Here is a 12,974-nt window from a genome sequence, read left to right as displayed (position 1 = left end):
GCGATAGATTAGAGCCGCAGGGACGCTCTCTGAGCCACACGTGGGTGAAACGCACAGGGGACACTGAGGTCTGGGCTCCACCACTGACAACAGCCTCCCTGGGCAAGGGGCTGCTGTCTGGGGAATGGAATTATCAGAGCTTCCAGGGGGTTCTCAAGGGGAAAGCAAGGTGACTGTTGCTTCATCTGACCCTACAGAGTCAAACCCCCATCTCTGAGCCAGAGAAACAGCAACTTAAACAGGAAACATACATCAAATCCAGGTTTCCACTATAGTGAAACTGGCCTCTTCTTGGTTCATGAAGGTTCCAAGGAACATGCCTGAAACAGAAAAAAGAGAAATGTAAAAACTTTATATTTTACAATTATAAATTATATAATATTAGGTTATACAATATTATTTAAATGAATACAAAGTGAAATCCAGCAACCAATAGTATAGCATTCACAATACCCAGTATATCCATTTAAAGTTTACTAGGTATGCCAAACTCACTCTCCAAAACAAACAAAGAAATCCAGAGGAAAAAAAAAAAGAAATCCAGAAAAATATGACACATAAGCCAGAAAAAAAAACTGAGCAACAGAAATAAACCCAGAAATGACATATAGGTTGAAAGTGGCCAAAAAAAAATATTAAAAAGGAATAACAAACATATACCTTTAATAAGGTATACTTTGTTAAACAAACATATACCTTTAATAAAACATATCTTTAATAAGTAACTAAAAGCATGACCATAATGAAGAAAATGGAAGATATAAAAAAGATCCCAAAGGAACTTCTAGATTTTAAAAAATATAATATCTGAAACCGAAAATACTCTAGATGCAATTAAGAGCAGGAAATGAAAAATATACCACTGATATTAACAACAGAATAGAAATAGTAATAGAATCCTAGGATGTTTTAAGACAGAGCAAAAGAAATTACCTAAACTGGAAAGCAGGAAAAAAAAAAAACACTAAAAATTAAAATGAACAAAGCATCAGTAATGTGTGGGATCTTATCAAGAAGTCCAAGTCCCAGGGGAAAGGGGAGGTAAAATTACTAGAAGAAATAGGAAGTTTTACCAAATTTTGGTAAATTGATGAAAACTATAAACCTACAGGAAGAAGGCAATGGCACCCCACTCCAGTACTCTCGCCTAGAAAATCCCATGGACGGAGGAGCCTGGTATGCTGCAGTCCATGGGGTCACTAAGAGTCGGACACGACTGAGCCACTTCACTTTCACTTTTCACTTCCATGCATTAGAGAAGAAAATGGCAACCCACTCCAGTGTTCTTGCCTGGAGAATCCCAGGGACAGGGGAGCCTGGTGGGCTGCCATCTATGGGGTTGCACAGAGTCAGATACAACTGAAGCAACTTAGCAGCAGCAGCAGTAGCAGCATAAACCTACAGACCCAAGAATTTCCATGAACCACAAGTAGGGGGGGAAAAATCTACACCATAGTGCATCAGGAGCAAATAGCTGAAAAGCAATGACAAAGAAAAAGTCTTAAAAGCAACCAGAGAGAGGAAAACAAGAAATTACACAAATATTTTTTTTTAAAAATATAAGAAGTACAGAAGACTTGCCATCAGATAATGTGTAAATCAGAAGACAGCAAAGAGACATATTTAAGGTACTGAAAAGAAAGCCCCAAACAACAACAAAAAAAAATCAGCCTAAAATTCTATACCCAGTGAAATTATACCCAGTGAAATTATCCCTCAAAGCTTAAGATGAAAGAGAAATAGTTTTCAAAGAAATTAAATCTAAGATAATTCATGATCAACTGACTTCGGGAAGTCTCTCAGCAGAAGGAAATGATACCTGGTAGAAATAGTCATCTGTACAAAGGAATGAAGAGTATCAAAAAAGGTAAATATATGGGTAAATAAAAAAGATATCTTTGTCACTTTAAATTTATCTCAAATATAATTAGATGTTCAAACCAGGGGAAAATGTATCATAAATTTCATAGTTTATAAAAATAAGACGCGTGACACAGCACAGCAGAAAGAAGGTGAGATGTAGAGATGTGATGGTAAGACTCTGTCGCGCTAGCGTGTTACTTTTAGAAAAGAGAACAAGTTAGAATCTAAGAATTTAGATAAAGAACTTTATATAAGACCTTAGGGAACAAATCCAAGATCCTGAAAAAAAATGATTCAATATCCCACTTTTAACAATGGACACATCATCCAGACAGAAAATCAATAAGGAAAACTGGACCCAAACTACACGTTAGACCAGAAGAACACGTGTTGGTGTGGTTTTTGATGGAATTACACACAGCAATGGGAATGAACAAGCTAAAATATGGCAGATCATGGAGGAACCTCACAAACATGATCTTGAGCAGAAGATCAGACACAAGAGTAAAGACTGTATGATTCCAGGTGCATAAAGTTCAAAAGAGGTCAAAGTGATGTACATGTTGGAAACACAAGCTCTGCCACTCCTCTGCTGGGTGGTCTTGACTGTAGGCAACAGGAGAGCTTCTGAGACGAAGGCACATGGCCAGGCTACAGGAGCACGTTCATGTGACTAAGCTCATGGAAGTCAATGCTTATATAATGGACACATGCCTAACTTCAATAAAATGCGACTATGAAAATGAATACAAGACAGCGATGAAGCCAGGCTTCAACAGTACGTGAACCATGAACTTCCAGATGTTCAAGCTGGATTTAGAAATGGCAGAGGAACCAGAGATCAAATTGCCAACATCCGCTGGATCATCAAAAAAACAAGAGTGTTCCAGAAAAACATCTACTTCTGCTTTAATGACTCCGACAAAGCCTTTGACTGTGTGGATCACAACAAACTGTGGAAAATTCTTCCAGGAGGAGGCAGGAGGAGAAGGGGATGACAGAGGATGAAATAGTTGGATGGCATCACCGGCTCGATGGACAGGAGTTTGAGCAAGCTCTGGGAGTTGGTGATGGACAGGGAGGCCTGGCATGCTGCAGTCCATGGGGTCGCAAAGAGTCAGACACGACTGAGCAACTGAACTGAATATTACCAGTGAGGGTGTACTAGGTAACTTGGACCAAACATTCCACACCCTGTGCCCCGCCCCCCACCCCGACAACACCTGACTGCTGAGCTTGGAGTCAGGTCTCACCTCCCCCTCTCCCAACACCTGCCATCTCTCGGGCTGGAATCCTCACCATTCTAGCTCTGGGGCTCCAGCTCGCCAACTGCAGATCCTGGGATTTCTCATTGCGCACGCACGCACGCGCACACACACACACACACACCCGCTGGCCCTGCTTCTCTGAGAAGGCCCCTGACACACACACACACACACACACACACAAACACAGACCTGCTGGCCCTGCTTCTCTGAGAAGGCCCCTGACACAGCTGACCACATTCATCCAGAGCGGATGGCCAGGGCTGAAGCCAGCTGCCGGAGCCAGGGTTGGTAGCAACACTTAATCTGTCAGTGACGGCTCGCCGGAGGCTCCGTGTCAATGCGCTTGAGAGTCAAAACCTGCGGAAGCCCCAGGGTTCTCGCTGTGAAGGACTAAGATAAATCCCTCTTGCTTCCCTCGGGGTTAGGGGAGAGTGGGCATTTTAAAGTACGTCCAGGCTTTTCTCTCTTGACAAATACCCGCCCTCAGCCGAGAGTACCATTGCCAGAGCTGCAGGGGACGTTCCCCAGATGACCACGGGGAGAAAGAGAAGCACGCAGAGCCGGCCTTGCGCGGTCAGCTCGGCGCAGACACCCACCGAGGCTGACGGCACTCAGCCTCCGCCCTCCCCTCGCAGTGCGTCTACAGGCTCCCATAGACAGAAGGGGTTTCAGCCAGAGGCGCTCTAGGACTCAGGCCCTGCTTAGGGGGAATCTCCAGGAAAAACCAAAGGCGGTGGGGAGACAGCAGCAAGGAGGCGAGGGGAGAAGTTCTTCTGAAACCAGTTACAGCAGCAAGCCCGCAGGCCAGACACCTCACACACAGGCCTGTTGCTCCAGGTCCTCTCGCCCATGCCAGCATGCCCAGCTTTCGAGAGAAAGCTGTAAGACGGGCAAAAACAAAGACACCGCTGAGGAGGCAAAGCAGATGAGAACCAGGCTTTGAAGTGGGAGATTCGGTGGAATTACTAGACCGGGAATGTAAAACAGCTCTGCCTCAGGTGCTAAACGAGGAAGTGGACAGCGGGCAAGGGGGGCGACATGAGCAGAGACGGAAACGCCAAGAATAAAAAGGGAGCACTAGAGCACAAGGCGCTAGCTGTCACAGAGCCACGGGAAGAAGGCGTGAGCTCGAGGCAGGACAGGCCCACCCTCCAAACTGAACTGCACAGAGGAGCGAACAGAAGGAAGGAGGACAGCATCCGAGTCCTGCGGGACAGCACGGATGTGACAAGCACCAGAGGAGATTCAAGGGAGAAGGGAAAGAAGAAACAGTCCAAGAAATAACATCCTAACAACTTCCCAAGTGAAGGGCAGTTGTCAAACCACAGATCCAGGAAGCTCCGCGAACACAAAACAGGATAAACATGTTTAGAAACCTGTATGAAAGGATATCATAAACCAAAAGTGCTGTGATGGTATGAGAAGGAGTGGGTCCCAGGGTGCAACTGAAAATGGGCTGGACCCAAACCCCGCCTCTGTGTCCTCAAAGCATCGTGGAGACCCTCTGCCCTGGGGCAGAGCACTTGTGAATGTACAGTGACGTTATCCCGTGACTGAAGACCTATTCAAGACTGAAAGAAAGAAGAGTGTGGCCCCTGGGAGTGAAGGCTGGCTTCCCGCCCACAGGCTCCCTGCTCTGCCCAGCTATGCACCTGCTAAAATGCCCCAAGTCTGTGCCAGCCCCACCCCAAGTTAACCCCCGCTGCTGGTCCTGCCTCAGACACAACGCCCAAGCCAGAGCCTGCACCTGCTCTTCCTAGACCCCTCGGGGTTCTCAGGCTGGACCCCCACTGTACAGAAGACCCCCCAACGCCTCTTGCTGAGACAGGCAGCACCCTGCTCTGTGCTCACACCCTCCCGAGTCAGCAGATCTGACTGTCAGACTCCGGGTTTCTTCCTGCAGTACTTTGGCCGATGACTGGTTGCCAGTGTCTGTCGCACAGAGTGGAGAAAGTCAGAGGGAGAAAAATCAATATGGTCTATTAGCACATATATATGGAATCTAGAAGACTGAAACTGTGGGGCAGGGACAGACGATGAGAAGGGACTTGTGGGCATGGGGTTGCGTGGGGGCAAGGAGAGTGTGGGACGGACAGAGAGACTGGGGTGGACATATTACAGTGAAGAAAGTGAAAGCATCAGCCGCTCAGTCATGTCCAACTCTTTTCGACCCCATGGATTGTAGCCTGCCAGGCTCCTCTGTCCATGGCATTCTCTCGATGAGAATACTGGTGTGGGTTGCCATGCCCTTCTCCAGGAGATCTTCCTGACCCAGGGATGGAACCCAGGTCTCCCACATTGCAGGTAGATACTTTACCATCCAAGCCACAAGAGAAACCCTGATATATACATGACTATGTGTCAAACAGACAGCTAGTGGGAGGCGGCTGTCAAGCAGAGGCAGCTCAGCTCGGGGCTCTGTGATGACCGAGAGGGGTGGGGTGGGGTGGGAGGGAGGCGAGAGAGGGAGGGGTGTGTGTACATAGAGCTGATTCATGTTGTTGTGCAGCTGAAACTGACACAACATCATAAAGCAAACATACTCTAATTAAAAAGGGGGGAGGGAAGGAGAGGGATGAACTGGGAGTTTAGGGTTAGTAGATGCAAACTATCACATTTAGAATAGATAAAAATAAGGTCCTACTCTATAGCACAGGGCGTCCCTGGTAGCTCAGTTGGTAAAGAATCTGCCTGCAATGCAGGAGACCCCTGTTTGATTCCTGGATCGGGAAGATCCCCTGGAGAAGGGATAGGCTACCCGCTCCAGTATACCCGCTCCAAGAATACTCCAGTATTCTTGGGCTTCCCCAGTGGCTCAGCTGGTAAAGATGGGAAGATTCCCTGGAGAAGGGAAAGGCTACCCGCTCCACTATTCTGGCCTGGAGAATCCCATGGACAGTCCATGGGATCACAAAGGGTCGGATAGAACTGAGCGACTTTCAGTATAGCACAGGGAACTTTACCCAATCTCCTAGGATAAACCATAATGAAAATGATTTTAAAATTTATGTATGTGTGTAACTGAGTCATTTTGCTGTAGAGTAGCCATTAGCACAACTTTGGTGGCTCAGACGGTAAAGAATCTGCCCGCAATGTGGGAGACCTGGGCTGAATCCCTGGGTGGGGAAGATCCCCTGGAGAAGTGAATGGCAACCCACTCCAGTATTCTTGCCAGGAGAATCCCATGGACAGAGGAGACTGGTGGGCTACAGTCCATGGGGTCGCAAAGAGTCGGACATGACTGAGTGACTAACACTTTCCACAAAAACTTTTGTAAATCAACCATGCTTCAATTTTTTAAATGCATATATATATATGCATTTATATATATACATATATATATATATATATATATATGTAAAGACAGTGCAATCTTTTCTACAAAATGCATGCACTGTGCTGCTGCTTTATTCTGAGATAATGTTCTGCTTTGAGTGACTCAGAGCATCTTATAGTTTATGAAACAATGGTGATAATTTTTATATTTTTAAACAAGGATACTAAAACAGACAAAATCTGGCAGTCTTATTTCAACCACAAACGTTTTAAGATTTTTACTAGTTCATGACATGTTTTCTGGAAGTCTCACCGATTTCAGCAGTATATTATTTTCAGGTGTACCACATAGTGAATCCCTGTTTTTACAGAATGTAACAGTTCATGAAGTTTCAATGTCTGAATCACTGCTATACAAAAGCAGCAGCACAGTGAGGAGACAAAGAAGGAAGATGATGTGATGTGTGAAAGGTTTTATGACAGTTTTGGGGAAAATGCTTTAAAACCTCATTCCCCATCATTTGCCAAATTAAATTCCAAATATTTAAAATACAGGGTTTTTGGTGTTTTTTCTTTCTAACCTTACACTTTAAAAATCAAGTCACTGAAAAGGACACACATAGAACTATCCAAACAATAATGGATGGGCACTTTCTAAGCCTAGAAGGTGGAAAAGAAATCCACCATGTTTGCTCGCTCTTTCTTTGCTTCACTGAACAGAATGAGGATAATCACAGGATTCTCCAGGCTTGATTCTCAGTGAGACAGGGCTTTCCCTGGCACTCATCACTGGGCCGACTCTGACCACAGGGCAGCTCTCCAAGGAGGACTGGGGCCCGCTGCCTAGACCCCAGGACCGAGGGGAGGCGGGGCTGCAGCCACCTGGGACAGGAGACCGCGGTGTGTAGGCTGGAGCAAACCTGCTGAGACAGACGGCCCCAGGAGCAGGCTCCACTCAACGGCGGGGCCCGGGGAGCCCGAGACGCCGAGCAGAGGCTGGTGCAAGGGTCGCGGCAGCCTGCACTCACGTGGTGACGGTGTTGAAGCCGCAGGCCTTCAGCTTCAGGAGGCTGTCCTTCCAGTAGTCCCGGGGCACGCGGAAGTAGTGGATGGTGCCCGACAGGATGAGGAAAGGCGTGTTCCCCAGCGTGAAGTCGGAGCCCCTCACCTGCAGACCCACAAGCCTCTCACTGATGTGCGAGGGCCTCAGGAGAGCCTGGACCACGCTGCAGGGACACCGGAGGTGTGTGACGTCCCACAGCGGCGGGCCTGGCGCGAGGGTCTCTCCTCCAGGGCCCTGCCCTCAGACCTACCTCTCTGGGAGGCCTTCTTGCAACATGGACGTTACCAGGAACCTGGAAGTCAGGCTCAGGAGGCCCGCCAGCCTCACCAAGAACAAGAAGGCCTGCATGCTAGACAGACGGGACAGACAGAGGTCAGGGCCCCGGGCCGGGAAGGAGCGGCTGCCGGGAGAGGCCAGGCCTTGGAGGACGGGTCAGGGGTGGGCAGGCCTGCACAGCTACCCCTCGATTCCAGACACGCCGAGGCCAGGCCTCCTGCCGGGAGGGAGGTGGGCTGCAGAGCCAGGCTCCTGTTGAACCATGAGGTCTTCAGACACCCCTGACTTTTTAGAGAAGACCAAGCCTCCCTCAAGGAAGCTTTATAAACAAAATCATCTCGGGTAATTTGCCAGAGACATTTTCCGGCTGAGTGACTCTCAGGGGTCAGTGTCCAGCAGAGAACACCGGCTGGCCGGACCTCGGACGGTCATCTCCGCCCACCACTCCCAACCCCTCCCCCACACCGTGGCCCGTAACATGCTTCAGGGAACAGGGGCCGCGTGGGGGCCCACCTAGCAATGAGGGGTGTCCCTGGGCACCTTGTTGGGGGGGGGGGTCAGGGAGGTCGTGGGCAGGGTGGACCCAGCTTCAAGTGACAGACCCCAGACTCACAGTGCAGAGGACCCCCGCCCTAGACCCGCTCCCCCAACAGGCCGTCTCCAGGGACACGCATAAGGAGAGGGAACCCGAAGCCACCAGTGCCCCGCCCCGGGCCTCTTCTGGAGCTCCCTGTAGACCGACGGCCCACCGCGGCGCCCCTCAGGACCCAAGCGATGCCCAAACCGCTGGGGACCCCGGCGGCCTGTACCCACCCGTCTCCCTCCGAAACCCGCCCCCACCGCCGGGACCCACCCCCCTCCTGCACGCTCTCCGCGGTTGGCATCCCGCCCCAGGACCCTGCGCGGCAGCGGCCACCCCCTTGGCACGGTCGCCGCACTTCACTGCGCGAGGCTCTGAGAGCAGGAAGGTCCTTTCCTGGACTTGGGGTCCAGCCGGAGCGCCTCTCAGGCCCGGCGACATCCCCGGGGCAGGCCAGGCTCTTGCCAGACCGACCCTGAAACCGCCAAGTCCCTGGCCGCTCCGGCTAACCTCAAGCGCGGAGCTCTTCTGTCTCCAGACCCGCGGGACCTGCAAGGCGGGCTCCAGAGCAGAGTCGGGGGTGAGGCCGGGGGGCGGGGCTGGGGCGGGGCTGAGGGCTCACCTGCGCGACACACCTACAGGGGCCCGCTCCTCCCCCCGCGGGGCGACCGGCTTGGCTACAGCCCTCCTGGTCTGTGCTGATCCGGATTCAGGCTCTGAGAGCAGCTTGCTGTTCAGTCGCTCAGCGTGCCCCTGCCGACTCTTTGGGACCCCACGGACTGCAGCACGCCAGGCCTCCCTGTCCATCACCAACTCCCAGAGTTTACTCAAACTCATGTCCATCGAGTAGGTGATGCCATCCAGCCATCTCATCCTGTGTCTTCCCTTTCTCCTCCCGCCTTCAATCTTTCCCAACATCAGGGTCTTTTCCAACGAGTCAGCTCTTTGCATCAGGTGGCCAAAGTATTGGAGTTTCAGCTTCAGCATCAGTCCTTCCAATGTATATTCAGGACTGATTTCCTTTAGGATGGACTTGCAGTCCAAGGGACTCTCAAGAGTCTTCTCCAACACCACAGTTCAAAAGCATCAATTCTTTGGTGCTCAGCTTTCTTTCATAGCCCAAGTCTCACATCCATACATGACTACTGGAAAAACCATACATAGCTTTGACTAGATGGACCTTTGTTGGCAAAGTGATGTCTCTGCCTTTTAAAATGTTGTCTAGGTTGGTCATAGCTTTTTTTCCAAGGAGCAAGCATCTTTTAATTTCATGGCTGCAGTCACAATCTGCAGTGATTTTGGAGCCCAAGAAAATAAAGACATGTTTTCGTTTTCCCCCCATCTATTTGCCATGAACTGATGGGACCAGATGCCATGATCTTAGTTTTCTGGAATCCTCTTGCTGAATTCTCTTGCTTTTTCTATGATCCAGTATATGTTGGCAATTTGATCTCTGGTTCTTCTGCCTTTTCCAAATCCACTTATATATCTGGAATTTCTTAGTTCACATACTGTTGAAGCCTGACTGGAAGGATTTTGAGCATTACCTTGCTAGCAAGTGAAATGAGCACAATTGTCTGGGAGTTGGAACGTTCTTTGGCACTGCCTTTCTTTGAGATTGGAATGAAAACTGACCTTTTTCAGTCCTGTGGCCACTGCTGAGTTTTCCAAATGTGCTGGCATATTGAGTGCAGCAGTTTAACCCATCACCTTTTAGGATTTGAAATAATTCAGCTGGAATTCCATCACCTCCACTAGCTTTGGTGGTAGTGAGGCTTCGCTAAACCGCTTACATGTAGCACACTGCTCTGCAAGTGAGAGTGAATCAGCAGCCGTGAGGCCCGCGCAGGCTGCCTACAGAGCCGGCCCCGGGCAGGCTGCCTGCAGAGCGGGCGTGGCTGTTTGCCCAGCTCCCCTGTGTCTCTGTGCTCATTTCATGCCCATCACCTCACAGTCTGACTGCGCATTCCACCTCTGGGGACACGGAGGACTGATGGCGAGGGACCTGAGCACCTGTGGGCTTGGGTGTCTTAGGAGGCTCCAGAATCAGTCCCCCGATTCTGAAGGATGTGTATCATTTGTTGTATGTGCTCCTGCAAAACATCTATTGTTGCTTGTATGGATATATTAAATGTTAATATTTACTCACTTGATATTGATTGTAGCTCTTATTATAGTTCTGCCATGTAAGATCTAAACATCTTCTATGGCAGTAATTCTGTAGATTACTCCACAGTGCCTATGTTTTCTTCTAATGTTTCTGCAGCTTGTTTCTTCATTTAAATCTCTGGTTCATCAAAAATTTATGTTAATATAAGATGGAAAGGTAGGTGAACCTTTCATTTTTTCCCAAATGGCTAACAGATTTCTCCCAAATGTAACTCTTCCCTCATTAGTTTGCAAAGACCTTTATCATATACAAAATTCTCATATGCTTTTATCTGCTTTTGATTCTGTATTTTATTCCATTTATTCCACTGGGTCTGTCTGACCAGATCCAACTTGCAAAAAGAACTTACACAGGGCCAGACACAGTTCTAAATGCACTACCTGTGAATTCATTTATCAGCTTTATCAGCTAGCGCTCTTTTTATCCTTATTTCACAGATTTAGGAACTCAGGCAGGAAATTCCCTAGCAGCCCAGTGGTTAGGACTGCTTGCTTATCACTGCCAAAGGTGAGGGTTTGATCCCTGGTTAAGGGGCTTCCTTGGTGGCTCAGACGGTAAAGCGTCTGCCTGCGATGCGGGAGACCTGGGTTTGATCCCTGGGTTGGGAAGATCCCCTGGAGAAGGCAATGTCAACCCACTCCATTATTCTTGCCTGGAAGATCCCATGGATGGAGAAGCCTGGTGGGCTACAGTCCATGGGTCGCAAAGAGTCGGACATGACTGAGCGACTTCACTTCACTAAGGAATAAAAATCCCAAAAGATGTACAGCACAATAAAAAAAAAAAAAAAAAAGAACTGAGGCAGAGTGAGCTTAGGTAACTTCCCGAAGGTGACGCAGCAGTTAGCAGCAGACCCAGGTTTCAGTCCCTGCAACAGAGTTCAAAAGCCTGTGCTACTAACCTCTGGGCCAGGCAGCGTGTACTTTAACACTTCAACGAGTTTTGTTTGGAACTTACTTTGATGCAATATTGGCCTCTACGGATACTACCAACAAGTTCTCCCAAAGGTCAAGGAACAGAAAGGCTTACAGATCAAATTGGCTCAGATCACACGGTTTAATAAATAAATTTAAAACACAGAGTGAGAAGAGAGAGATGGAGTGGTAACACTCTTAGGGTACAGTGCCAGTGGACAGACGGACACTGCCGGAGTCCTGCAAAGGTGTGGTCAGGAGCTCGCAGCGCCCCCTCAGAAAGAAGCTGCCTGGCCGGAGTCACACACCACCCCCTCCCCGGGAGACGGCTGACGGCTGCAGCTCTCCATTCAGTCTGCAGGGCGGCCGTGGGACTCCCCTGCGCTCTGCAGTCGAGGACCCTGTGGGCGGCATGAGTGTCCCCAGTGGGTACAGGAGTTAGACCTCACGAGTCCCAAGGGCCTCACAGGCTCATGGACACCTAGTATATTGCAGACTGTCAGGCCTACGCACAGGGCTGGGACTAGAGTGGGGTAAGCAGGTGCAGAAGTTAAGGAGGGATCATAATTATTCAGTCCAAGCTTGGTCCTTATGTCCCTTTCTGTGTTCACAAGCGGGTGATCTACCTACATCACCCAAGTCTGACATGTCCCGCGGGGGGCTTGTCTATGCCTCACACACCTTACGAGTCTTATCCTTTCTATTTGCTTTCTACAGATCTGAATATTATTACACAACACAGCATATTTCATAGCTTGAGTCTGTGACTTTGTTATTCTCTTTAAGGAGGCTTCCTGTTTATTCACGTGCTGCTGCTGCCAAGTTGCTTCAGCCGTGTCCGACTCTGTGCGACCCCATAGACGGCAGCCCACCAGGCTCCCCCGTCCCTGGGATTCTCCAGGCAAGAACACTGGAGTGGGTTGCCGTTTCCTTCTCCAATGCATCAAAGTGAAAAGTGAAAGTGAAGTCTCTCAGTCGTGTCCGACTCTTCGAGACCCCATGGACTGCAGCCCACCAGGCTCCTCCGTCCATGGGATTTTCCAGGAGGCAAGAGGACTGGAGTGGGGTGCCATTGCCTTCTCTGATTCATGTGCTATTCCAGATTAATTTTAGAATCACTTCATAAAGTTCATTAAGTTATAATTAGATCCCACTTAAACACAAGGTATTTCAATTATCGTTCACTATTTCGCTCTGGGGGCCAGAAAAAATTAGAGAATTTTCCTTTCTGGACAATACTGTACTTTTATTTATTCATTAAGTTGAAGAATATTTATTGAGAACCCACTGTATTCCAGTATAGTAGCTTCCCCTATAGAGGCTCAGATGGTGAAGAGACTGCCTGCAATGCAGGAGATCTGGGTTCAGTCCCTGGATTGGGAAGATCCCCTGGAGAAGGGAATGGCAACTCACCCCAATATTCTTGCCTGGAGAATTCCACGGACAGAGGAGCCCGGCGAGCTACAGTCCATGGGGTCACATAGAGTTGGGCACGACTGAGTGACTGACACACACTCACTGTATTCCAAACACTGTCCTGTGTTACATAAGTAACTTCCATAAG

The 12,974-nt window shown here is 49.0% G+C and overlaps 1 protein-coding gene across 1 annotated transcript in view; it reads right to left on the bottom strand.

Annotated features, from left to right (window-relative positions):
- Positions 1-7,620, bottom strand: part of LOC133041446 (beta-galactosidase-1-like protein 2) — a gene marked incomplete at its 5' end in the record, with an annotated part of 35,464 nt that extends 27,844 nt beyond the window's left edge. Inside the window, 2 exons of the mRNA XM_061122132.1 lie at positions 252-320; positions 7,436-7,620. Coding sequence (XP_060978115.1) covers positions 252-320; positions 7,436-7,620 — 254 coding nt within the window. The remainder of the gene's footprint in view (positions 1-251; positions 321-7,435) is intronic.
- Positions 7,621-12,974: the final 5,354 nt, after the last annotated feature.

This window comes from Dama dama, chromosome 1, assembly GCF_033118175.1.
Source record: "Dama dama isolate Ldn47 chromosome 1, ASM3311817v1, whole genome shotgun sequence".
In the NCBI taxonomy this organism is placed as follows: Eukaryota; Metazoa; Chordata; class Mammalia; order Artiodactyla; family Cervidae; genus Dama; species Dama dama.
This window is presented reverse-complemented; position numbering and strand designations above follow the sequence as displayed.